The 26,668-nt window shown below is 57.0% G+C and overlaps 1 protein-coding gene across 1 annotated transcript in view; it reads right to left on the bottom strand.

The window, feature by feature from the left end:
• Nucleotides 1-26,668, bottom strand: part of ADAMTS14 (ADAM metallopeptidase with thrombospondin type 1 motif 14) — a 79,155-nt gene that overhangs the window by 16,551 nt on the left and 35,936 nt on the right. The window contains exons 4-14 of the mRNA XM_047073700.1: nt 17,549-17,632; nt 16,681-16,837; nt 14,302-14,407; nt 12,427-12,570; nt 11,799-11,931; nt 10,251-10,364; nt 7,855-8,003; nt 5,815-5,990; nt 3,197-3,330; nt 2,689-2,812; nt 1,602-1,682 (exon numbers count right to left, since the gene is read on the bottom strand). Coding sequence (XP_046929656.1) covers nt 1,602-1,682; nt 2,689-2,812; nt 3,197-3,330; nt 5,815-5,990; nt 7,855-8,003; nt 10,251-10,364; nt 11,799-11,931; nt 12,427-12,570; nt 14,302-14,407; nt 16,681-16,837; nt 17,549-17,632 — 1,402 coding nt within the window. The remainder of the gene's footprint in view (nt 1-1,601; nt 1,683-2,688; nt 2,813-3,196; nt 3,331-5,814; nt 5,991-7,854; nt 8,004-10,250; nt 10,365-11,798; nt 11,932-12,426; nt 12,571-14,301; nt 14,408-16,680; nt 16,838-17,548; nt 17,633-26,668) is intronic.

Here is a 26,668-nt window from a genome sequence, read left to right as displayed (position 1 = left end):
CAATCCACTGTGGACCTCAGTTTCCCCCTGTGCTTCTTGTCTATTTGCACTACACCCTCTCAGGCGCCTTTCGGAGCAGGTTATAGGGCGTATTCTGCAGGGGGTGCAAGTTCCCCGGGAGGCTTTCACACGTTTTCTGTCATGGTGACGGTAATCTAAAAATACGAATATCGGCATTTTTGGAATACATGAGCCTGCCCAGAGATGTTACGTTTTGCATTCACGTTCATGAAGAGGTGGTAACACGCAGTGCGGCCTGGCGAGCACAGTCGACTCGAGGGGCCTCTGGGACATGCTAAGTAAGGCCCGGCGACACCATGGCACCCATGCCCTCTGTAAGGGGTCTGAACAGACAAGTGCGGGAGGATGCAGCCACTCCCCAGTATCAGGGAAGCATCCTTCTGTCTGCCTGCCCCCGGGACCCTGCTCCAAACCATGCTTACGTGTTTTCAATTGAGATGTAATTCACGTACACGCACTCAGCCTTTGCAAGTGTGCAATTCACTGACTACCAGACCACTGCCCGATTCCAAGACACTTCATCATGCCCATTTGCAGATGCCCCCATCCCCCTCCCACCAGCCCCTGACCACCACTAAGCTACTCTCTTGTGTCCACGGATTTGCCCACCCTGGACATGTTCATTTCTTAACCACCGACTTGGTTTCAGCACAAACAGAACAAAGCAAACAAGTAAGCACAAAAATCTTTCCCCTTACGTTAATGTTCTCAATTTGAATTCTGTTGATTTCTTTTGGGGCCAGAATTTTTCATCTCTCTTGGCTTTAGAGTTGTATAACTCTCGTAAGTAGTGCCTCAGTGACTGTGTTTATGTGTCATCAGATAAGAAGGATTTAAGGGTCCGTGTGTCAGACTGGCTGCAAATTCCTCCTCTTCCTATGTGCAGGCCTCTTTGCACTGGGACTCTACCGCACTTCCCACCAAGAGATCGTCTGTTTCTACAGCTTGAGTCTGGGCTTGGCCATGACACCTGCTTGGGCCGACGGGATGCTACAAAGCATGACACAAGTAGAGACCTGGAAAGTGTTTGCATGCTGGGGCTTGCCTGCTCTTGCCCCCACTGAGGACCATGTGACAGACCACATGAATAATCCCAGGCTAGCCCGCCAGGGACGCGGCCCTGTCACCCCCGTCACCCCAGCTGACAGCCAGTACCAACAACACCTACAGCCCCACCAGATGCTGCATTCACACGAGTTGAGTCCAGGCACAGGAGTAGAAGTAGCTCCAGCTGGGCCCCGCCCAACCTCATGGCCCACAGAACCATGAGCTAACACAAACACTTGTTAGAAACCGTAAAGTTTGGGGATGGGATGTTAGACAAGCAAAAGTTGACTGATACATTCTATGAAAACGGTTTTCTTTTGTGTACAACAGATGGACCGTGGCTGCCCCTGGGGAAGGAAACTGATCCTGGAGGGCAGAGGTGGGAGGGGGAATCTTCACTGGATCCCCATTCACACCTTCTGACATTCGAAGCATGGAACGGGTTGTCTACTCAGCCTAAGTTTAAAAAAATGTTTCTAAGGGTTCCCTGCATTAGACTGCTCTCCTCTGCCCTCCCAGCTCCCCATACTCACCAATGTGGTGGGGAACCTTCTCCAGCTCCTCGATCTGGATGTGCCTGGCACCCGCCGGGATCTGGACCAGTTTGAGAGCTCCTGCCACAGAGCAGGATCCGGAAAAACCGTGAGCATCTTGAGCTGGTGGCCCCACTGCCCAGCACACCCCGTCACCCCCCTCCCCCTGCACGTGCCCAAGAACCTGTTTCCTCATCTGTACAATAGGAAGGGGGGACCCTTGCCCACAAGGTGCCGAGAGGTTCAAATGAGATGCTATGGCTTAAAATGCCCTAAAAACTCTAAGGGCTGTGGCGGGGGGGGGGGGTGGGGAGAGTATGCAGACACTTTGTTGCTACAATTTTCCACTTTCTTGAGCCTACTTTTCTCTCCTGATGTTCCCCCCCCCCTTTCTTCTCATACCTTGAGCCACCATCACGGCTGCCCTGGGCCCCATGGCCCTCCCAATCCCAGGCCTGGAAACAAACCCCTCTCGAAGCCAGCAACTTTCTCCCCACAAGGAGAGATGAGGCAAAGCTATGACAGTGCCAAAGGGGAAATGGATCTAATTCTTCCTAGAGTGTAAAGGACTAATATCTGGCCCTTTTCAACAGCCAAGTGTGGTCAGATGGAAGGTAGGGAGGGAAGTCAAGGAACTCAAGGTACCAGGAGTTGAAAGGAGGCACCACAAGTTGACCAAAAAATGGAGAGAGAGGGGAGAGAGGGAAAAAAAAAAAATTCCAGTCCAGTCTGGGCCACATCCTCAGACGTGTCTGAGCTCTCACTCCCACAATAGCCCCAGGGCCAAAGAGATGGCTGAGTTCCTATCACAGCGCACTGGCCAGCAGAAAAATGCTTCTGAAGTCCTGGGCCCGAATGCAGGCAGTGCTCACTGGAAGAGGCTGCGGCCAGCTGCAGCTTCTGACTCAGTGGCCTGGGGCAGCCCGGGAAGGTCTGGAGGCAGGCTCTGGGTGCCTTCTCCCCTCCCCCGCCCTGAACCGTGGCCCAGCAGAGGAGGGACGGCTTGCCCAAGGGACTCGGGCTCAAGGGCCCCTGCTGGGCCAGAACCCCAGCCACTCCTGGTCATCTCCCAGCCCCAGCCTCTCACCTGCCTTCTTGGAGGCCTTGCCCAGTGTCCCCTTCACGGTCCTGCAGTGAGAGTTGTCGCCGCCACAGACACCGCACTTGTCATCTGCCTTCATGGACCCCACCTCCTTGTCACAGCCAACGGGCTGACGCCAGAGGTGGGGTCAGAGGATAAGGCTCCCGTGCTCCCCACCCCCACCCCCAACCCCAGGCCGGCAGCCCCTGGTTCCCTCCCCAGTCCCCAGGCCCCACGAGTTGACCCTGAACCCAGAGGCATTCCTGGACACGTCACTGCCACAAACTCGCCATGTGACACGGGCAGGTCTTAAACCTGGCCATTCCTCTTCCCTCGAATGGGCTGGGCAATAACCCACTTCTAGGATCCCAGGGTTATGTTGAGGACCAAGGGTGTCACAGGTGGGGAAGGCGAGGAGATGCCTGTCTCCCTAGGGCCCAGGAGAAGCGGGCAGTATAGCCCTCCGGTCTCCCCAGGCAGGCAGAAGGTGGGTGGCCCGGAGCAGGGAACCCACCACACATTCGCCGCGGGCACAGATGCTGTATGGGTCCCGGTAGCTGCAGCGGGTCCCGTCGTGGACCACCTGGTTCATGAAGACCACATCCCCTGTGTCCTCCGACTGGCAGATCAGCTCACACTTCTGGGCATCTGTGGAGAAAGGGACCGTGCTGCATTTCCAGCTGTGCTCAGAGAAAGCGGGCTGGCCCAGAAGGACATCAGCGCATGTCCCAAGCGGGAAGCTCCTGGGCCAGCTCTGGGCAGTGGTGGGGAGCACTGAGTATGGAGCTGGGCCTTACAATCCCTGCGATGTCACCTATTAGCCTAGTGACCCTGGGCAAATCAGCTGACCTCTCGGAGTCTCCGTTCCTTATTTATTATCCCTGATCAATAAAATGCCACATCAGGATGCTAAAGAAAATCAAGTGTTAAAATAATAGTAATGGCCGTAATAATAAGCCAATATATAGTGAATGCTTACCATGTACCAAATACTTCCAAAACCTTTACATACTCTTTTTTTTTTTTTTTAAGTAGGCTCCACGTCCAATGTGGGGCTTGAACTCACGATCCCGAGATCAACAGTCACGTGCTCTACTGACTGAGTCAGCCGGGTGCCCCTACACACTCTTGATGCACGACCTCAAATTTTTTGTGTGACTTAACTCATTTAAACTTTTCAGGAAGTTCTAGGAAGTAAGTTCTACCATTCTAGAGGAGGAGACCAAGGACCAGAGAGGTTAAGAAATTTGCCCAAGGCCACACAGCCACATACTGAGAACCAACTCCAGGATTCTAAACAAGGCAGTCTGGCTTGAGTCCCACACTGACCTCTACATACACTTCAGCAGTCTCATGTATAACAGTGTATCTCAACATGATTGCAAACATCAGGACACCCTGTGAGAGTAAAGCAGGGCAGTAGGCTGGGTTTGGGTTTATAAAACAAAGTTGCAGTGAGAGCGGAAAGGAGGCCCTTCCTAGTTCTAACAATTAATTGTTCTCTTTCCCTTCTGGGCTACTGATGTCCTTAAAAGAAGGTTCCAAAAAACGTAACATATAAACACTTGCTGTGTTTCTTAGAAAAAGGGAAGTTGGGGCTTAGCTAACTTTCTGGAATTTGTCTAAAAGTCCTGGGAAAGCCCAAAGCCCAGCTGCCCCATGGGCCTTGAAGCCCCTTCCTCTAGAGGCTTGTTTGGATCTGAATGGATCTGCAAGGCTTTCAAAGCGAGCCACCCCCTTAGCCAAACTTCTCAGCAACCAAATGCCTCCCCGCCCCTTGTCCCTGGGCTCCTAGGATACATCTTGCCCCAGTACTCAGGGCCCAAGTTCAGAGCCACAGCATCCAATACCACTTTGAACTTCACACACAGGTAGGACCCTGACCAGTACGCCCCAGGCAGGCAGGCAGCCATGGAAGCCAGCGGACAGTGGCGAGCTCCCCAGCATGGGAGGAATTCAAAGCAGAGGGAAAATGCTCTCTGCGATCATATTCTGGAGAGGTCTGTGCACCGGTGGGCGATGGAGAGGCCTCTAATGTCCCTTCTAATCTGAAGACTGTCATTCTAAATGTCAGCTGAATTGCCCTGCAATTAATACTTTGGAACAGGGGCTAAAAGAGGCAGCCCTGGGCTCAGGAGAGGAAAGGCTGCTCTAGTCGGTGCCATCGGAGGCTGAGGGCTGTGTGGTGGGGGGTGAGCATCTGTCCATCAAAGGACCATGGACAGGCTGGCAGGCGAGGTGAACACAGAGGACAGTTAAGGGCCCTTCCAGCATAAAGGCTCTAAGAGGCCGTGAATCCCACCCCTTCACTGGTATCTTGCTGCCGCTACAAGAGCCGTCAGTGAAAAGGCTCCAAAGCAGACAGGCACTGGCCTGCGTCTGTCCCAGAGCAGCCTGGAGGGATTCCGTATGAGGATCCCTGGCCACAGGTTCCCATCTGTGTGCCTCTTCAATCATTTTCATTAGCTGCTGAAACAGTAGCACAGTCAGCAAAACCTAAAACTATGGTATCTAACAGGACGGGGGCTCTCAGCAAAGCCAGGGCACCTGTACCTGTATAGAGCCTTCCCGTACAGGTAAGGGACCTGTGTGAGAGGCACCAACCCCAACAGCCAACACTGCTGTCAGCCGCAATAGCACCTCTGAGTGAAATGTCCCTGGTTCAAAGGGCACCTGGCGGGGGAGGGTGGGTTCAGTCAGTTGAGCGCCCGACTTCGGCTCAGGTCATGATCTCACGGTTTGTGGGTTTGAGCCCCACGTCGGGCTCCACACTGACAGCATGCAGCCCGCTTGGGATTCTCTCTTTCCCTCTCTCTGCCCCTCCTCACCCCCTTACTTTTTCTCTCTCTCAAAAATAAATAAACTTAAAAAAAAAAGAAAAGAAAAGAAAAGAAAAGAAATGCCCCGGTTCCAGATCGTTTCCCCGCCAGGGAACAGTCCTCATAAGCCTACACGTCAGGGATGGCTTTAAGGAGGACGGTGGCCCAAAGACAAGGGCCTGCACAAAGGCGGCCAGCCTGCCGACTGTCCTCCACCATCCCTCCACCTCCACTGGTGGCCCCAGGCACGGGAGGCCCACCTAGCAGATGCCCAAGGACACGGCGGATGGGAGGGGGAGGGGGGCCCACTCACCATCTTCTGGCTCGTAGGGGATCCAGCTGTGCTTGGCGTCCCGGTGGATGTAATAAGAGTTGCGCCTCGCACACTGCTGGGCCCGGAAGTCCTCGTGGGGCCCCGGGCACTCCTCGCTGTTGCACACCTGGTACTGGAACATGGGCCCTGAGCACAGGCGGCCTCCGTAGGCTGGGCTGGGGCAGGCAGAGAGACCCGGTGACCTTGCCGGGGGAAGGCTGGGGAGGGCCAGGCTTCCCGCGTGGCCCCCAGGGGCAGCTCGGCCTTCTAGGGGAACATAAAGCGGCTGCTCGAACGTAAACTAGAGGGCTGCTCGTGGTGGGGGCTGCCGTGCTCAGAGCCCTTCCAGATTCTTCTCGCTCCACCCCTGGGGCATATGCCACCTGTTCCCCTGTGTGTTGGCGTGAGGGGCGGTGGGGGAGCTGAGAAGCACGGAGCCAGGGATGAGCAACCCTCTCCAATTGGGCTGGAAGAGAAACCAGTCTCATTTATCTCTGTGCACCCTTCGAATCATGACTCACGGCCTGACATACCACGGGGCACTCCCTCCCAAGGTGCCCCCGCGAGTTCCCATCTGCACCCGCTTCGCGTCCTAATAAACTAAGCAGTGGTAAAAACAGACTTGGGTCCCGAATGAGAAGGCCTGGCTAGGTCTAACCCCACGTCCCGCCTATGCAAATCTTGGGCAAGTCACTTCGTCCCGCTGAGCCTTAATTTCCTCTTTAAAGGTGAGACCCGGATACCTCTTCGGCCACCTACCTCCTGGTGTGTCGGTGAGGAATAAATAAGAAATGGCCTATGACGTACTCTGTACTGTCTGCCATCATGTTAAGAGGACTGGGTAGCATTACGGATGCCAAGCGTCCAGGCGTAGGTGACCACGGCTCCGCTCCCGGACGCTGGGGCGTCACGGGGGTTCGTGCACCCAAGCGCTCAGCCTTCTACCTGGCGCGGAGCAAGTGCTCGATACACGGTAATAATTGTAACAGCAGCTGTCATCCGTTAGTGCTTAATCTGGGCTGGGCACAGCGCTGAGAGGACACGTATTCTTTCACTTAAGCCTCGTAAAATAAAAATAGTTCTTATCACAGCGGAGTTTGAAAGAGGGCAGCTCTGATGGAGGGGATAACCATCCACCTGGAAGGTGTTTTACTCGGAGTGGGCGCCACAGGGCCCTGCTCCAACCCCGGCTCTCCCCCCACCGACAGGTGGAAGTTACGGGGCGGGCCGTTTGGCTCCTGTTTGCAAAAGGTCAGCACAGCCGTCTGACACAGGAATAGGGTCCTCTGGGCGGTAGTGAGCTTCCCATCCCTGGAGGTAAACGGCCGAGTGTGAAGGACCCCTCCTGAGGATGCGAGGGAGGGTGGCCAACACTGAGCTACAGCATGCAGGGGGCCTGCTGTTCAGCGGAGTCTCGGCATCCCTGGTCCCCGGAGCCCGCTGACCCACACGGCCGCGTGTGACCCACACCGCCAGCCCTCATCTCGCCCGAGGCTGTTCTGAGCAGCCTGGGAGAGGCAGGCCATGGCCAGCTGGCCCTCGGAAGTTCCAAAACCATGGGAGAGATCCCCATAGAGGGGACAAAAGGGGAGAAACAGACCGATCCCCCAGAATGTTGGATTTACTGGGGCAGTGAAAGGCAGGAGTTGATGTCAAGTTTTGCTTCCTGGGGTAGAAAACAAACATGGCCACTGAGCATTTAGATCAGTGTTTTCTCAAAGCTTAGCCAGAGGATCCGGGTCACGGGCAGGCTCGTGAAACTGGGGGAATCTTTGGGCCCACCCAGAGTCTTCTGCACGTGAGAGTCTGAGAATCACCGGTTCAGACCGAATCTCAGCCTGATGGGAGATGTCGGGCCCGGGTGGAAGTGATGTGGCCCCCCCCCCAAACAATTTTGGGTCCCCACCATCAGGATACAGGCATCTGCAGGGTCCTTCTCTCTAGTGTCCTGCCCCTCGGTGCCTTCCTCACCCAGCCCCTCCTCAGGCCTAGGGAGGGAGGGGGTCCCCTGCCCTGCCCACCTCAGCCAAGAGCACTCACGGGGGATTGTCACAGCTCCGGCTCCGGGATCGAACGCCACCTCCGCATGACCGTGAACATGACCCGAACTTGGTCCAGGAGCTCCAGCCTCCATCCTGGCCATAAGTCTGCTCCGGCGACTTCCAGATGCAGTGACCTTTGAAGCACCACTGGGATGGAGCAGAGGGAATGAGGTTACCCTGGGCACCCCACCCCCCGCTGCCTAGCCTGCTAGGAAGGGTGCCCGACTGCGCACATGGCACAGCTGGTGGGTGCCACAGGTGAGCCCAGAGAAAGGGACATTGAGAGCACGAGCCCCAGGGTGACAGAATCCCACCCACACCGCAAGCCAAGTGACCTCCAGCAAAGGGCTCCCCTTCCTGAGCCTATTCCTCTGGTGTCCACTGTGGATAACAGCACCTGCCCCCAGGGCTGCCGTGAACCTCCAAGGAGATAATGCCGGACACACACAGCCCTCCAAAAATGGCAGAGAGTATTGCTAATGACGGTAATAATTATGCAATTATTTGGTTTATCACCCCCGGAGAAAAAAAAGAGCTGATAGGGGAGAGAAGACACAGTCTTACCATGTTAATCTAGAGTAGATCTTGGCTCTGTGTCTCAAAATCACCACCCAGAGGCCACAGGCTGGTGTGTTTGTGGGAGGCAAGCCAGCCACACAGGGAGGTCCATCCATGCACAAATGGAGGGGGTATACGAATGGAGTCTGAGAGGCCTGGGTTGGAACCCCAGCTCAGCCATTACTAGCTATGTGCGGCTTTGGCGTAACTTCACCTTGCTGAGCCTCAGTCTACTCATCTGTTAAATGGGACTGTTCTAAGACCTAAAGGCAGTAATACCCACAAAGGCCTTAGCTCAGGGCCAGGCACAAAGGCGGGCTCGACCAAAGTAACCCCCTCCCCTTCTCCTGCAGGGCAACATGTATGAAGTACAGCAAAGCTCCCTGGGTCTTTTTAAAGAGATAACAGAGTGGCTCTCAGCCTTAGAGTCACCTGGGGAGCTTTTAAGACTCCAGATGCCTTGGGGCGCTTGGGTGGCTCAGGTGGTTAAGCGTCCGACTTCAGCTCAGGTCATGATCTTACGGTTCATGAGTTCGAACCCTGCACTGGGCTCTGTGCTGACAGCTCAGAGTCTGGAACCTGCTCCCTCTCTCTGCCCCTCCCCTGCTCATGTGCATGCACTCTCTCTCTCAAAGAATAAATAAACATTAAAAAAAAAACACCTCCAGATGCTTTGACTTCACCCCAGACCAACGGAGTCAGAATCTCTAGGAGTGGGGAGTTTTTACAGCAGCAATAGTGTACCTTACATACTACAAAAAGTCTCTCCGGTCAAGTGTGCAAGTCAACAATTCTTCACAATCGACAGCGTTGTGCAACCGTCACCACGTCCAATTTGAGAACATTTCCATCACCCCAAAGAGATCTCCGTGCCCACCTGCAGTCGTTCCCTGTTCTAGAGGTGGGGACTTTTAGAGCTCCCCGGATGGTTCCAATCTGCAGCCAGAATTGATTGATTGTCACATGCAGTTGTGACGGAAGGACCTGGAACTCTGGAAATACCAGGAGCCAGTGTACCGAGTCTCCGGGGTAAGAACCCGCCAGGTGTGGAGCCCACTGGGCCATGCATAGCCGTGGGAAGCCCCATCCATCTGTGAGGAGGCAAGCCCTCCACATGTGATGTGAGCGGGCAGAGCCTCGTGAGGGCAGAGGGCAGAGGGTGGGCTAGGGGGGCGGGTCCTGTGGCTGAGTAATAACCCTGGAGCCTCTCTTAACACCCTGCTTCTTCCCAGCTCTCTGCTTTGCTCCAGCGTGACTCAGTGATTCAGAACAACCCAAAGAGTGGAAAGGCCACTTGGTCAGGGGTCAGCAGGACCCGAAGTTCAATGAATGGCCCAAGGTCACCACAGAAATCAGAGAAGGGCCAGCAATATAGCAGAAGTGGATTTTAGAACCCCTCAGGCTCTTAGACCCGGCCATGAGGTCCCCCATACAAATGATGCCCTGGCACCCACACCTGCTCAAGAGGGCAAACACATGCCAGGTGATATGTGAAAGGGCAGGTCTGGGGCAGGGGAGGCAACACGCATGTGGGAGAACCAGCACGGTGGGCCGGGGAGGGAGGCGGGCAGGACACCTGGAGTCTTCCCTTCATCCCTTCCTTTGCCTGCCTGGGCCTCGCTCTTCTCATCTGTAAAATGGGGGGAAGGCTTCCTGCCAGACGGGCGATGAGATGATGCCAAACTCTGTGAAGCAAGCGACTGTGGTGTGGGAGAGCGGGTGTACCTATGAGTTCCTGGGGGGCTCCACGCACACACACACGCAGCCACACGCCTGGGGGGCAGGGGCTCCCCTGGGACCTGCACACTCCTGCTGCAGCCCCGGGAACGCAGGTACCTGGCCAGGGGCACACTCTGTCCCGTCCAGCGGGGGCCCCTTCTTGGTCTTGCAGAAGTACGGGTTGTCAGGATGGCTGCACCACAGCTGTTTGCAGGGCTCGAAGGTCTGGAACTGCGCGGTAAGGGGACGGGGGTCACCGGCTACACTGGCCCTCAGGCTCTGACAAGTTGTCCAGGGGGCAAAGGGCAGTGATGGAGAGGAGTGGTGCGGTGGACGCTGGGGCCACAGCGCTGTGAAGGAGGCAGGAGGGCCCACACCCTCAAACTGGACCCCACTCCAAGCGCCATGGCCTCCGGTGACCCCTCTTCCCTCCAGCGGGGCACCGAGAAGGGGCAGGCCACAGCCCACATCCCTTGTCGGCCCCCCAGGCCTCCCTCCTTGCCTTTGCAGAAGCCACTGTGACACTGGGCAGGGACGAGGGTTTCGAGGGTCTGAGGCTCCAGGGAGGCTTGGGCCTGCCGACGTCCCCTGAGCCCAGTGCCTATCGGGGCTTCAAGGGGCTGTCGGTCCAGCCAGGACCCCAAGACACCCAGACAAGGTCAGGACTCCCAGCATCCTCTAGTCTCACCAGCCTGTGCCAGATGTTGGTAATCTCCTGCTTCCCACTGTCCAGGAGAGCCCAGTTTTTTTCTCTCCTATCATCCCCCTGCCAGCCGGACCAGTGTCCTCCAGATACAGCCCTGGGCATTGAAACCCCTCTCCACCCCCAGCTCAGAGAGCACGTGTCCCAGTGTGGCCTGGACAGACACGGAGCCTCCTGGGCCTGCAGAGCTGAGGAGGGGCCTGCATTCCTGGATGGGATGTTTGAGGCGCTGGAGTCACCAAGGCCTGACCCCTCAGAAAGACCCCTGCCCTGGGATGTCCCCTTCTCTGAGCCTCTGCCTGGATGCTTGTTAGCAGCTGCTCAGTTCTCTCCTGGGTGGCTCTAGCTAATCCCCAGGGCCAGGCTCTCCCTCGCCCTGTCCTGCCAGGTAAGGAAGGGCTATGCCCCCTTGTATGTGTCTCCTGGGCATGGGGTGCAGTGGGGGGGGGCATGCAATTCACCGCCTGGAGAAGAGTTATGTGGCGGGCGACACAGGAGAATTTCACAAGGGTGACGAATCAGCCCAAATCATCCTACCAAATCCCTGAATAGCAGACAGAGGCAACTATTCCTCCATCGGGCGAGAGCCCAGTGGCTGATGTGACAGAGGAACTGCCTGGCAGATAAGCTCCCTGATAACCCAGCCCAGCCAGGATCCCACCAGTCACCTGCCGCTCTGTTCTACTATGTTCCATCTTTCCCAGGAGTAAAGCATCCCCGAGCCACTGCACACACCTGCCCCCAAAGCTGGGACTGGGTGGGGAAGTTATGTAGCAGAAGGTGGCGGGGCCAGGTGCCGGTCGCCCTGGATCCCCCCCGCCATGGCAGCTGGCACGGAGCCTGTGGGCCCATCACCAGGCTACCTGGCCAGGAGGGAGGAAGATGTTCTGTGCAGGACCAGCCTGGGTCACAGACGGACACGGCCCTGATTCTCCAGCAGTCAGGGGCTGGTGGGAACTCACCGCAGAGCAGGTATGGTATCCAGAGCCGAAGTCAAAGCGGCACTGCTCGTCCATCGAGTAGTCAATGCCCGGCAGCTCCGGGGGCTGGGGCCAGGCGGGCGCAAAGGGGTCATCGAGGAGGCAGTCGTAGGAGCTGCCGGTGGAGACAAGGAGGTGAGCCAGGCTGAGGCCGGCGCTCCCCAGCTCTCCTTTCCTGGAGGTGGGGGTTTAAGGAGCAAAGAAGGCCTGCAGGAATCCATCCTTGCTGCCCTCCGCTAGGAGCCGTGTCTTCCAGGGAGGAAGGCTTGGTCCCTGGACCGTTTGAGGGCTCACTGCACCGAGGGAAGAAAAGTCAGGCCGCCACACAGGACGTACTCGGGGCCCTGGCCAGCTGCCGCCTGAGGTGGGTGACAGTGTCTCTGCCCACACCTGCCGCCCCCCCCCCCCCAAGTCCTCTCTGTACCCATTCTTGGCCTTGAGCTCCTGAGTCTAAAGCTTGTCCTGGGCCCCTGATGACCTGGGAACTGAGCGTGTGTCAGGGGCAGGGAGGTACAGGGAGGGAGATGGCTGAGGTTGGGTTGGGGGGGGGGGGGATGAAGGGCAGGCTGCATGCTCCCCAGTCCCCAGCCCGGAGGTGGAGGTGACCTACGGGAGGTAGCGGCTCAGCTCCACTTTGCTGCAGCGGGACCAGTGGAAGCGGTGGAAGGCAGCCTGCACCAGGGGTGCCATGACGCTGCCCAGGCTGGTCTCGTCCGCACAGCCATTCCCCTGACCGTCATGCTCCATACCGAGCCTAGAGGGTGGTGGGGGGGGGGGAGGCGGAAAGACGGGAATCCTGAGTCATGCCAGGGAGCCCGTCCCCGGGAAAACAGGCAGGTGGAACAGCAGTGGGAGACCATGCCCTGACCAGGCTTCAAACTGGACGGAAGCTGAGGGTCCCCCCTGCTCCCCAGTGGGGCTGGACTCATTCTGCCCTCCTGCCCCCTCCTCAAACCCCACCCGCCCTCACGGTTTCCATGGCCAGCTCAAGCCCCACTCCGACCCCAGACACCCTCCCTGGCCACCCTGACTGAGGGCTGACCTCCCACGGTGGCGGCCACTTGCCCCACCATTAACACCTCACATGCCACGACGTGCTCTCTTCGCCAGACCCAAGGCCTTCAAGTACAAGGACCCGGTCTTCATTTGGTTCAGCTCAACCTCATTTACCGAGTGGCTTACTTAAGCTTCTCCGAGACCCTGTAGTACTTTAGCACGGAGCTCTGTGCCTGGTACACACCTACCATGATGATAGTCTAAATTTAAAAGCTTGGGTTTTTTTATAATTAATACTTAATGCCAAAGCCCAGAGGTTCTAAATTCTCAAGTACTCCTAGGTGGCTGCGTCTGGCCTTGACCACTAGACAGACAGACACAGGGACCTCTGGTGCTGACCTTGGCTCTCCACAGGGAGAGGTCTCTGCTTTGGGAAGAGTGGACCCCCGGCCTCCCACGTACAGGAAGACAAACTCCCAGCTCTAAAATATGTGGAACCATGGGCAGGAAGAGACCTCACGGGTACCCTGGGTGTCAGCCTCCATGCTGCAGAGGAGGAAACTGAGGCCCGGGAGACAAGGGGTCACCGCCCGGTGAGGGGAAGAGCTGGGATGAAGTCCACATGGTCTCTGTGCTGACAGGGCCGGTGTGGAGAGGGGCACGGCAGACAGCAGGGGGCAGAACCCCTCTGGGCTGGCCCACTCCCCTGCTCCCCAGGCCCTTCACCTGCAGCACACAGCCCTCCCTCCGCGTGTGCACTGGGGAGGGGCCGGGCCAGGAGTGCGTCCCTCAGCTCTGCCCCCTGGGCAGACGACGCCAGGAGGCATGACTGTAGCATGGGCACATTACCAGAGGACACGCTAGATGTCAGTGGCTTATCTCCTTTCTCCCGGAACGTAGCTTCTCTGGCCTAGTCTCCACGGCAGTCCATCCCTACAACGGGGCCTGGCGCACAGTGGGTGCTCAAGAAATGTTGGTCGCGTGAACGGATATGCTCCCAACAAAATCCAGGCCCAAGGATCAAGCAAGCAAGCCGCCAGCCTGGCCTGAGGCCAGAGCCTCTGTGCACCTGTTGAAGATGGGCTCAGACCAGCGCCCCGATGTGCACCGAGCACCAGTGTGGGCCGGGACAGCTCTCAGAAGGGCCCTGAGTTGTGCATGGGATGAGGGAGAGAGACCGTCCAGAGAACAGACCGCCTCCTATGACGGGATAGTGCATCCGCCTGCCCAAAGACAGGGCCACGTCTGGTTTTCCGTGGCCCTGGGATTTGGGGCTTGGACCCAACGCGGGCCCAGAATTGCCATCTGGGCCCCTGGCAATTCTGGGCCCCTGGGCTCCGTTCCCATCAGCGCTGGGCCTCAGTGCGTGGGCAGCTCCTCTGGCATCTCCCGGGACACTGGGATGGGGGCCTGATCTGGGATAAAGCCTCCCACACCCGCAGAACCCCTCGGAGCTCCCGGCACAGCCCGCCCTCCCGGCGCCACTTACACGTGGCCGGTCTCGTGAGCCACCACGAAGGCCGAGGAGAAGCCATCCTCGTGGTTGAGGGTACAGCTTCTCAACGGGTGGCACATGCCAGTGACAGGCGCATACCCTGCCAGGGAGAGGGAGAGAGGGCGGAGAGAGAGGTCATGGGGAGGTAAAGCAGGACCCAATGAGGTCTGTGACTGACCGGCCACTGCAGGGACATCCTGACGTGGTCACTGCCAGAGGCTGCCTGGAGGAAGAAGGATCCTTGCAAGGCCCGCCCCCTCCCCGCCCCGCCCCACCCAGTACAGCAACCTCGAGCCAAATGCCCCCACACCCTAAAGCTCCACGGAGCCCCTCAGGGCCCACAGCCTCCTCTAATCAAGGCAGTGGGATTTCCAGATGCCCCAAGCCTGCCCAAACCCGACTTCCACGCCGTGCCCCTCTAGCCAGCCAGTCAGCTGGTCAGTCAACAAACACACTCCAAATACTTTTTGATGGGGAGGGCAGGGGTACACTGTGTTACATTCTATGGGGAACCAGAGGAATCAGATCCGAGCCCCGCTGCCCTGCCCCTGTCCCTGCCCCTGCCACACACCCACACTTAAGGAGCAGATGGCTTAGCAGAGAGACTAGGTGGTAGGAGGTCAGCTCACACGAGGGCCCGCAAGGCTACAGTCAAGGGGCATGTGCAGGGGGCATGTGGAGGAGAGAACAGATTCAACTAAGGGGGTTGAGGGCCACCAGGTAATGGCTCATGGGGGGGGGTGGCGGGCACAGGGCTGGGCCCAGAGGACAGGTAAGACTCTGCAGGGGAGGGGATGGGGGGACGTGCTGGGGGGGGGACACAGAAAGGCAGTGCAGGGGGCTGCACGTAGCAGCCCAGTAATGTTTGCTAAGTAGCTACTGTGTGCGAGGCCTGAATTCTTTTTTATTTACTTATTTATTTGAAGAGAGAGAGAAAAAAAAGCACATGTCCATGGGTGAGGGGCAGAGAGACAGAGAGAGAGAGAGAATCCCAAGCAGGCTCCTCGCCGTCACCGCAGGGCCCAACGTGGGGCTCGATCCCACGAACCGTGAGATCACGACCTGAGCCGAAATCAAGAATCAGACGCTTAACCAACTGAGCCACCCAGGCCACCCCATGAGGCCTGCGTTCTAAGGGGCCTGCTTCCCAGCCTCCCCGGGGCCCCGTTATAGGCTGGGAGGGAAGGCTGGGCTGGGAAAGACCTCGGAGAAGGGGTGAGGGCAGAAAGCACTTCCTGCCTGGGGCTGCGGTTATCCAGACGACTCTACCCGGTCTTCAGAATTGCTCAAATGCTCTTTTTTCTGAGACGCTTCGGGGGACTCTAATGAGAGGCTGCCGTGTGAAGGAGCTTCCTGGGGCCTTACTGTCCTGGAGTTCTGAGGTTTACTCTACGTGAGACGTGGGGATACACCTGCACGCGTGTTGGTATGTCTGGCCACATGTGTCTGTGCACGAGCACGCACGTGTAAGTACGTACATGTATCCGCATGTGTAAGCGTGTATCTATGTGATCCGTGTACACGTATATCTGTGTGTGTGTGTGTGTGTGTGTGTGTGTGTGTGAGAGCAAACCTCACACTTGACACTTCGGGGATTCAGACAAGGAGGCTTTGGATAGAGGCATGGCCAGCTGACTCCCTTCTGGAATCAGACCAGGAAAAACTAGAAAGCCCTCAACTCGGAGCCTAAAGATCCAGTCAGAGCTGCAGATCTGTCTCGTCTCTGCTAGAGGGCAGGGGCAAGCCTCTTCGCCACTCTGTGCCTCAGTTTCCCCACCGGGAAAACTGCGAGTGACCAAAGCTTCACGTGTCTGCAGAGCACGCACGACCACAGGCATTTATTTCAGGCCTCCCTCAGCCCTTGTGGCGGGCTGGAATGGGGGAAAGCGGCAACTGTTTTTTCCCCACTCGGCAGGTGGGAGGACCAGGGGAGAAGAAGTGAGCTTGGGTCGCTGCACAGAGAGGTGTGGAGCGTGTCCACACACAAGCCCTGCTAGGTGCCCCGAGGCCTGTGATGAGCCCATATCGATATGGGGGTGGGGGGTGGGGGAGCTGGGGAACAGAAGCATCTTGAAGATGCTGACGGGTCTTCCCGCAGCCAGGCTCTGGGACAGTAAGCCTGACCACTCGCGGCCACCCGCAGGCTCGACCCAGACAGCAGGGACCAGAGCGGGGACCCATTCACTTCCCCTGATCCCCGAGGAAACCACTCTAAAGCTTGCCCATCCAGATGGGCCAGGTCCTTCTCCAGAGTCCCATGAACCTCTCTGTTGACTGGCTCCTCAGAGCTCCTCGGGTGGCTCCAGAGAGCCCAGCCCCGAGCCCCGGCCTCCGCCCTGCAGCTGCAAGACCTGGCCACAGCAAATACAGTACCTTGCGTACCTGAGGGCCCAAAGTCCTGCCGGGTGAGGAAGACGACGTGGTCATGGTGCTCTGCGTGGCTGGGATCCTGGCGCTGCTGAGAGTGTGCCCAGCGACATACCTGCTCCAGGCTGCGAGAGGGGTTCCCCCGCTCGATCAGGCTCAGAGACTGCGGGGGCCAAGAGCGTCAACAGAGAGGGGGTTGCCAGCGGGCACCCGTCGTTCCCCTCCCGGTGGCAGAGGACACTGAGGCCCGTGGGACGCGGTGCCGGTCCCCAGGTCGCTGTGCATGCGCACAGCCCTCCCGCTTCGGGGAACACTCGCGTGCCAGGCCCTGCACCGGGACACCTGTCTGCCGGGAACTCAACGCGCATTCTCTCGCATCCCTCGACCGAGCTGCAAGGCGGGGGTAGCTCTGAGCACTTCTGTGCCTTGTGTTCGTGGTCTCATCTAATCTTCACAACAGCCCCTGGAGGAAGGTGCTACTGCTACCCCCATTCGGGGGAAAAGAAGCCACCAGTCGGTCTAAGACTGCGGAGCCCAGGGCCCCAGGGTCCAACCAGAGCAGGACTTGTCTCGCGGTCACTGCCCGGCTCAGAGCCCATTTCCGCACGGGGTCCTCAAGGAGAGGGATCTCCAGCTGCCAGGGCATAGGACTGCCTGCTTCCAGACTGCAGGGAATCCCCCAGGCCCCGCTTAACATCCCCAAATGCCTCTGCCCCGGAAGCCTCAACTCTAACGGTCTCAGGGTTCTGATTCTGGGAACAAAATGCTTCCTACATGCTGACCAGCCCCTCCCCACACCACAGCCCGTCCGGTGCACCGGTCCCACATCCCCTCTCCCTCCAAACCCTGCCAGTTGCAGAAGGGAGGTGGTCACCTGCCGGTAGCCGACCATGATCAAGCGGACAAGGGCAATGTTTATGTGGGCGCCCAGGGACTCATCATGGTAAATCTCATCCACCTGCAAGGAGAAAAGAGCATGCAATTTTAAGGGAAGCAAACGTTTGTCAAGAGCCTACCACACAGCAGGTACTGAGCCAGGTACCTGACCCGTGTTATCCTCACCATGGCCTTTTCAGGCAGCATTCTTCTCCCTACTGTACAGACGAAGAAACTGAGGCAGAGAGAGGCAAAAGGACCTTCCCAAGGCCACACCGCTAAGTTGCTGCAGAACTGGGATTCAAATCCTGCCCCGCCTAGTTCCACCTGTGCACTCTCTCCACGAAGCCAAGTGTGAGGGGCTGGCCTCACACTCAGCCCTCTGACAAAGACTCATCTTTCCACGGCTTGGGAGAGTCCTTCCACAAATGTCCCCCGGCCCGGGTCGCTCATCCTCAAGCCCCTGGGTACCCCTCCAGTTGCCACGGGAATCGTCTGTCTGCTCCGTTGTGCCCGGGCACTTTTCCACGGCAAATCCAAGGGAAAGTACACGAGGACCTTGGAAATGCAGAGTCTCGGGCCCACCTCCCAAGTCAGAGTCTGTAATCTGAACACAATCCCCGGGGATGCTCAGCCACGGTCAAATTTGAGGACCATGGCCTTGGAAAACTCCCTTCTCCCACAGGCCCAGGGGTCCGTGGGGCAGTGTCCCGCACAGGCCGCCAAAGAATGCTATCCCTCCTACTCCCCGAATCAGGAGACCCGGAACAGTGTCCATGACAGATGGACGAGGCTCTGTCTGTCCACCCCCAGAGACAGGCAGCTCACCCTCCCCTGAGTGCCCATCTCCTAAGGATGCCCCTTGAACAATTCCAGCTTTTTTGTTTTAACTTTTTTTTCTGAATATAAAACATTTCACCCTGTAAACTTTGAAAAGTACAAAAAAAAGGTGAAAGAGGAAAATCAAATTGCCCAAACTACAATCAGCCAGATGTACAATAACCACAGTTAACATGCTTCTTGCCGGATGCGTATCTGTGTGTGTGTGTGTGTGTGTGCGCGTGCGCGCGTGGTGGGCGGGCGGAGGGGGAGGGGGAGGCTCAATTTACAAAACAGTAATCATACTGAATATACCGTTAATACATTGGTTGTTTCATGAAACAGTATTCTGTATGTTTAAAAGCATCACCTCTAGGGGGCGCCTGGGTGGCTCAGTCGGTTAAGCATCCGAGTCTTGGTTTTGGCTCAGGTCATGATTTCACGGTTCGTGGGATCGAGCCCCACGTCGGGTTCTGCTGACAGTGTGGAGCCTCCTTGGGGTTCTCTCTCTCCCTCTCTGCCCCTCCCCCCTCAAAATAAACTTTTTAAAAAAAGTATCATCTCTAATGTCTGCGTATGATGGGCCACGACTTAGATAATTAATCCCCTAGCTGGACGTAACCCCCGAGACTCGCTCAGCGACTCGACCAGTGTCAGAGCACAGCACTGGTGAAGCAATGCAGTTACTGGGGGCCAGAGTCCCGGGTTCGGGTCCTAGCTCTGTGGCTTAGGGCACATCAGGCAACTCCTTGGGACCTCTGTTTCTGTTTCTGTAGAATGGGGATCCTAATGGCTGTCATAGGAGAACTGTGCGGTGGAAGACGGGGGTGCCGACCGGCCACACGCACACTTTCTCCCAAACAAGTCCAACCTAAGAATTCTCTCCTGTTCTCCCAAAATAATCTGCACCGGAGTAACTCTTAAATAACCTTGACATTTCAGCCCCTCCAACTCAGAACGTGGCCTTCTACATGGTCAGTGTCTCAGACCTCCCTGATGTGCCCTGCGGGCAAGCAGACCAGAGATGGGGTGATAAGCAGGCCACGCTCTACACAGACACATCTGTGCCCCACATGTACACATGGAAACCCCACCGGTTGCCCCAGGGCAGGAAAAGAGATCAGTCGCTGGAATGCTTGGGTGGAGGCATCCGCACGGCCTCTAGGCTTTTGGAAATTCTCAGGGGGCCACTGTCTTCCTGCTCTGTCTCTCTCCAAAGCGGGCCAGGCAGGTTGCTGCCCGAATCCTTCCTTACTGTCCCCACACTCAGCAGGCCAAAGCCACCCACCAAAGCCCCCAGTGACGCCTGCTCCAATGGCTGGCATCTCCGGCCATTGGCTGGAGCCCCCAGTGACGCCCGCTCCAATGGCTGGCATCTCCGGCCCAGGACACGGGGAAGTCTTCGAGGTGGGACTGGGGAGGAGGCTGCTGCCTCTCTGAACAAAAAGTAGGATCAGAGCCCGAGTGTCCATCACTGGTGGGGGTTGAGCGGGGCCTTCCGATGCCACCTCCCACTCCGGGTAACTGGCCTAAATGCAGTCCTGAGCAAGCAGAAGGGGACGCACCATCCGGAGAGACCCCACTCAGCACAGCACTCTGAAATAATCTGGCGACCAAATGCTTCAGGGACGGGTGTACATAGACCCCAGGAGCTGGGGGAAAGGAAGGTGGTGTACATGTGGGAGGGAGGGGTCAGGGAGGACTTGCTGGAGGACCCAGAACGCGTCCCGCTGGAGAAGGTCACGGGCCTTTCAGAGGAGATGGGCAGAGGTTCAGGGCAGGGGAGAGAAAGGCAGGAGTCATGCGGAACCATCAAGAGAGCCCCAGGCCGGTGGTAATCAGGGCAGCTGAGGCCAGCCCCCCACGCGATGGGAATCTCTTCCCAGCCCACGCTCCCACACTTCCAGCAACGTGTGTGCTAGCCCGTTAGAAAGTTCTGGGTGCCGTGAGCCCCACTGAACCTTCCCGTCCGCCTCCTCCACTGGCCTCAAGTCTCTCTCTGGAAGTCCCACGGGGCGTATCTGCTCCTTTCCCTGGGAGAGATGGCGGCCACGATCTCTCATGGGACTTCTCTCTGTGCTCACGTCAGTGAAACAGAAAATTTTCCAGGTGGCGAGAGAGACGACAGGCCACTTGCCAAGGAAGGACCATCCATCTGGTTAGGGGTAGGTTGTCAGCAGTGACCAGGGGAGACGCTGAAGTAATAGCACCAAAGTCCCAAGATAAAGAAACCGTCAACCCACAGTCCTGGGCCCAGCAAACCAGCTTTTAAGAACCATGATGAAAGAAGCCATTGTCAATCAAGGAAACAGAAACGGAGCCACCCAGACCCCACTGTCTGCAGGTCTGCAGGAAAGTAAGGTGGAAAGTGATCCCCAACAGGTGGCCCAGAGTGTAAGAGTGGGTGAACAGTTCTGAAGCTCTGAGAGCAGCAGGGTTCAGCAATGAGCAAGTCTAGTCTTTTCTTATGCTAGATCAGGAGATAAAAATAAAGTAATTCTATTTCACACACTTATTCCCTCATTAAAAAAAGGAGGGGGGCCCTGGGTAGCTCGGTCGGTTAAGCATCGGATTCCTGATTTCAGCTCAGGTCATGATCTCACTGTTTGTGAGTTCGAGCCCTACATCGGGCCGTGGACTGACAGTGTGGAGCCTGCTTGGGATTCTCTCTCTCTCCCTCTCTCTGCCCCTCCCCTGCTCATGCGCTCCCTCTCCCTCTCTCTCAAAATAAACTTAAAAAAAAAAAAAAGGTGGGGTTGGCCCTGCCATTCCACATCCCCTAGTGGGGTCCGTCTGGGGTGCCCCGGCACCCTCATCTGCACACACCCCCATCACCCCCAGCCCTTGAGTAGGGCTCTGATTCAGCTGAAGCTGTCCTGACCCTTCCCACAGGCCAAGGAGGGGGCTGGACAGGGCTGCAGAAGTGCCCTGGCACACAGGTCCCGGCCACAGCCGTGAGCTGGTGCTGGAGCCACAGCTAGGAGGGGGAGCCACAGTCAAGAGGTGCAGCCTCCTGAGAGGCCCAGGACCCCGGCCCTCGCGCGGGCGGACCCCTGGCAGGCTCTAATCTGGCTGTGCGCTCAAGAACTGGCTGTCGGCCTCCACCCTCCCAATGCCAAAGGTCAGGCCCGTGCGCCAGCTCTGGGGAGACCTGGAACGGCTTCCCGCGGCTGTGGGTCCCAGCGGGATACATCAAGAGACGCCCACAGGGCAGAAAAGCAGGCTATGTCTGGTGTCCTTCTTCCCCACCTCAGCCAAGGTCAACATCCCCTGCCAAGACCCCAGGGTAGGGCTCCACATCAGATATTGGCTTGGGACGGCCACTGGGCATATACTAGAAAATCAAGCAAACGTCAGGACTCTCTCTGGTCAAGGGGGCACAGAACAGCAGAAGGGAGAAGGTCCGTGATAACGTGACAGAAGCTAGAGACCACGAGGGTTGGAGAAAGAGCCGCTATTCACTGAACACCTACTATGTGCCGGGCACCATGTGAGGGCTTGCATACAACCTCACGCCAGCCTACGGAGAGAGGAATTATTCCCGTCTCACAGGTGAGAAATCCAAGGCTCAGAGCGGTTAAGTAACTTGCCCATGGCCACCCAGCTGGAAAGTGGGAAGGCTCAGATTTAAACTCTGATGCTTTGTGACTCTGAGCCACTCCACACAGCTGTTTTTCCAGAACCAGCTCCTGTGGCAGGCTGGCTGGAGTGGGCTTTCTGTGGCCTACGAGAGAAGATAAGCGAAGCGGGTTTCCACATCCAGTAAACAGCAACACGGCCAGCCAGGGAGTCGTTGTGAGAGCCCCTTCTCTGTTCTGCTGTAACCCTGCATGGCCAGGCCTCCCGGGGGCCTTGTGGCCAAACCCAGGGAGCAGGAAGAAGGGAAGGGGGTTGGGAACTCTGGATCTGTGTTCCGGCCCAAAGGGAGGATCAGACCCCAAGTACCGACAGCAGAAATGCCTGGGGCTCCACTGCGGCTGGCGGGGAGAGCTAGGCCCCTGGGGAGCCCATGGTGGGGGGAGGGGGGTAGCTGGCAGCCTTCCCTTCTGGACCAGGCCAAAATGGGCTTCTCCTTGGCAGTGCGGGGACAGGGGTCCAGCAGAGAATGGTCCCCCAGCCAGCCCCAAGTTCCCACAATGCTAGGGAACACTGCTCCCAAGGAGTTCTGGAGCAGCCTATCCACCAGCCTGGCAGCCAGGTTCAGGCAGGTCTCAAACAGGGAGGGGCCGTGCTGAGAAAGCATGACCCCAGGGTCTCAAGCCCACCCCAAGCTCAAACAGGAGAGGGCAGTGACTGCTACCTAAAGGCTGATGCAGCCACAGCCTGCATGCCGTAACCTGGTGCCCTGGATGCGGTCTTAGAGCAAAAACAAAGGACCTTAGGGGCAAATAGGGGGAATCTGAAACAAATACGGGCTTTCATTAACAATAATGCATCAGTATTGGCTCAGTAGTTGTGACGAATGTACCATGGTAATGGCAGATGTTGAACATAGTGGGGCCCTCGGGAACTCTCTGGACTAGGCTTGCGGCTTTTCTGTAAATCTGAAACTATTCTAAAATCAAAAATATATATCAGTTGAAAAGAGAAGAAGGTTACGTCTAGCTGCCATACCTCCTTGGGCTGCTCCAGACTGTTTGCCCTTCCTGACAGTTCCAGAGACTTTCCTGGGTTTTGATGACCTAAGCAGTTTCAAGGAATACCAGTGGGGCATTTTGCAGACCATCCTTCACTTCGGGTATGGCCCTTCACTTCGGGTCTCATGATTAGATGCGCAGTACGGGCCTGGGGGGGAGGAAGGCCACAGGAGTGAAGGGCCATCTTCCCCACACGATGTCAAGGGCACCCGCCGCCAGCACGACCCGTCACCGACAATGCTGACGTCTAGTGCCTGCTGGGACAGCGCTTGCCAGGTTTCTCCTGCGTAACATACTCTCTCCTTCCCGGCCCCCGTGCTGTGCACTTCAGGACAAAGTCACCGGGCACAGCCTGAACTTCAGGAGTGGGAGTTAGAATCCACCTCCTTGAGGGCAGAGTACCTACGTCAATTATTCGGAATCCTTCTCCCAGCCGTTCATTTATTCTGTCGCTTATTTATCAGTATGAACCCATGGCTGTGTGTTTTTATACTCTGGGTTATACTTCAACGCGACATTAACCTGGTCGCTCAAATTGTCCCAGCTTTGGCCCCCGGGAGCTCTTTCCTTCAGTTGGCTCCTGTGTCCCTTTAACACACCCTTCTTGTTGGCTCTGGGGTTCTTTGTTTTGTTTTGTTTTTGTGTGTTGGGCACTTCCTTACTTTCTGGCAACATGGGAGGCTTGCCTTGGACGTTCTCTGCTCCAGTTGTGACGGCCAACTGTTCCTCGAAGGAGCTCCAAGGAGTCATTACCCCCCCCCCCCCCCCGTCTCGCCGGGAGACAAGCAGGCCCACAGTGATGGCCGAGCCTGCGTGAGCACGGCGGCCACGGGAAAGGAAGCAGCCTCTGCTCGCGTGCCCTCCCTGGTCGCTTCCGGCCTCTGAACCTGAACAGAACGGGGGTGGCCCTGCTTGAAGGTGCGACCTGGCCAACAGTCACCTCTCCTGCCCTTTCTAGTCCCAGGCCCTGGAACTAGCCCCGTGTCTCCCCAGCTCCGACCCCTCTCATCGAGAGCACGAGGCAACTCTGCAGGCCAGACGCTCCAACCAGCACCACGTGGCACGCGTCTGAGATGTTCTCCTTTCCCCGTTGACCGTCACAGGGGGCCAGGTGGCGGTGACAGTGTGCTGTCACCGCTGTCCGTGCAAGCGAGACTCTCACGTGACTCCTGGTGGCTTCACAGGACACTGCAACGCCCTGACATTGCTGGCAGCAGGCCATTTACGGGGTGAGAAAGGAATGGGAGTCCTGGTTGTCTGAAAACTTCCAGGGGCGCCTGGGTGGCTCAGTCGGTTAAGTGTCCGACTTCAGCTCAGGTCACGATCTCGCGGTCCGTGGGTTCGAGCCCCGCATCGGGCTCTGGGCTGATGGCTCAGAGCCTGGAGCCTGCTTCCGATTCTGTGTCTCCCTCTCTCTCTGCCCCTCCCCTGTTCATGCTCTGTCTCTCTCTGTCTCAAAAATAAATAAACGTTAAAAAAATTTTTTTTTAAATAAAAAAAAAAAAAAAAAGAAAACCTCCATTGCCACCTTGCAGTAAAATCAAGAAGGCACCCACATCAAAGTCGCAGAACAGGTTCTGGCTTGGAGAAAATCCAGAGGCAAGGGCGGGGGGGGGGGGGGCTCCCACAGCGTCACCCAGGCTCCAGACGGCACAGGAGCCAATGCCGTGCAGAAAACACGGACGCGGATGGCTCTGTGGCTGAAAGCGACTCTGACAAGTAACACTCGGAATGGAAGAAGTGATGGGAATACCGGACTTTGTCACACCGTCGTATCTACGTGCGCACGTGAGTAACACACGACGAAAATCTAAGCCTCCATCAGGTTGAAAGAGTTCTTCCGACGAGCACAAATAAAAATTCTAAGTGATACGAAAACACCACGTCGGGGTTTAACGGGTAGCACTTTTTCTGTTTCTTAAGTACGTAAAGTAACAGAGCATCTGACAATCGATGGGTTCAGTTTTTTTTTTTTAATTTTTTTTTCAACGTTTTTATTTATTTTTGGGACAGAGAGAGACAGAGCATGAACGGGGGAGGGGCAGAGAGAGAGGGAGACACAGAACCGGAAACAGGCTCCAGGCTCTGAGCCATCAGCCCAGAGCCTGACGCGGGGCTCGAACTCACGGACCGCGAGATCGTGACCTGGCTGAAGTCGGACGCTTAACCGACTGCGCCACCCAGGCGCCCCTCGATGGGTTCAGTTTTGATGAAACGTGGCAAGTGATGTGTTCACACGTAGTGTGTGACCTCCTCCGCGTGGGCACACCTGGTCTGGTGTGGTACATGCATCTACGTGCACACAGCCGGGTTACACATATGGGTGGCTGTGTGTGCGAGTACATGCATGTGCGTGGAAACATGCACTCCATCTGTGCATGTGTGCACTCTCTGGGGGTGTACCCCAGTAACACTGTGCGGCCTGCAGCCCAGGATCCCTGCCCACCCCCCAGGCTGGCCTATGCAGTAGCCAGAGCTGGGCCTCGGTTTCCCCCAGGTTGGGACACTGAGTCCGGGCCAGGGCTCACGAGTCCCCAGCATTTATCCCCCACAACCTGTCTCCATAATGCAGCCGCCTTTATGCCCCAGGTAGGCCTGTCTGAGTGCAAAGAGAGGCACCGTGGAGGCCCAGAAAGACCCCAACTGCCGTGACCTCACCTCGCTGAGCCCGACTCTCCCATCTGAGTGTGAACTGATAAACCTTGCAGAGAGGCCTGAGGACAGAAGGTGAGGCAAATGTCAAGCATTTGGAACAGGGCTTGGAACACATATGTGCTCGATCCGTGGCCTCTCTTGGTTCAGAACTTCTACTTCCCACTTGGGGAGCCGACGAGAGGTCCATTAGGTCAGCCCAGGAATACGGGATTTCAGGAGCGTGACCTCCAATATGGCGACCGAGATGCCTGGTATGAAAGTGCTCTGTCAACCATAAATCTCTCATTACCAGGAGGGGTATTTGTCCTCATTGTTACTGTGTCTCTCCTGCCAGGAATCCCAGTATTCACGCCTTTGTGTTAAGCATTGTTCTCTGCCCAAGGGGGCTTGCTTTCAAAAAGCAATATGGCGACTGGAGCTAATACCTCAGGGCAGGACTCCCGGCCACAAGGGCCACCTTGGCTGCGGGGAGTCCTGTGCCCTGGCTCCTCCTTCAAGATAGCCAGTAGCATCCCATCCCCTCCCGCTGCGATAAACCAAAAATATCTCCAAACCTTCCCCAGTGCCCCCTGGGAAGCAAACTTGCCTATTAAGAACCACTACCTCAAAGTAAGTAGATTCTGCTCCTAGTTGTGGGGGGTCTCAGATTGCCCTAAAAAGCAGTGGAAAGCATTTTAGGGTGAGACAAGACAAGAGAAAGGCCTAAAAAGACAGGGAGGAGGAGGATTTGTGTCCTTCCAATGAGCAGGGAGGATGAGCTGCTCGGAGGCTCACATATCCCCGAACGGAAAACGTCTGGCAGAGCAACACTCTCTGTCAGCACGAAAGCAGTGTTTTTGTGGCGTTCCAAACTGGCCTTTATGATGAACATTTAACGCAGTTATGTGCCAAGAGAATGCCGCCACCCTCCCAGGCTGAGGCCACCAAGGCCCTGGTCTGACAGTCATCTGCACCCAAACCTCCTGGGCCTCGAAGGGCCACCAAGCTCTTCCAGCAGAGCACCGCAG

This window comes from Lynx rufus, unplaced genomic scaffold (assembly GCF_022079265.1).
Source record: "Lynx rufus isolate CCGP_SWC_20201006 ecotype Redwood Valley unplaced genomic scaffold, mLynRuf1.p SCAF_11, whole genome shotgun sequence".
NCBI lineage: Eukaryota > Metazoa > Chordata > Mammalia > Carnivora > Felidae > Lynx > Lynx rufus.
The sequence above is the reverse complement of the archived record's forward strand: the minus strand, read 5'-3'. Positions and strand labels throughout refer to the sequence as shown.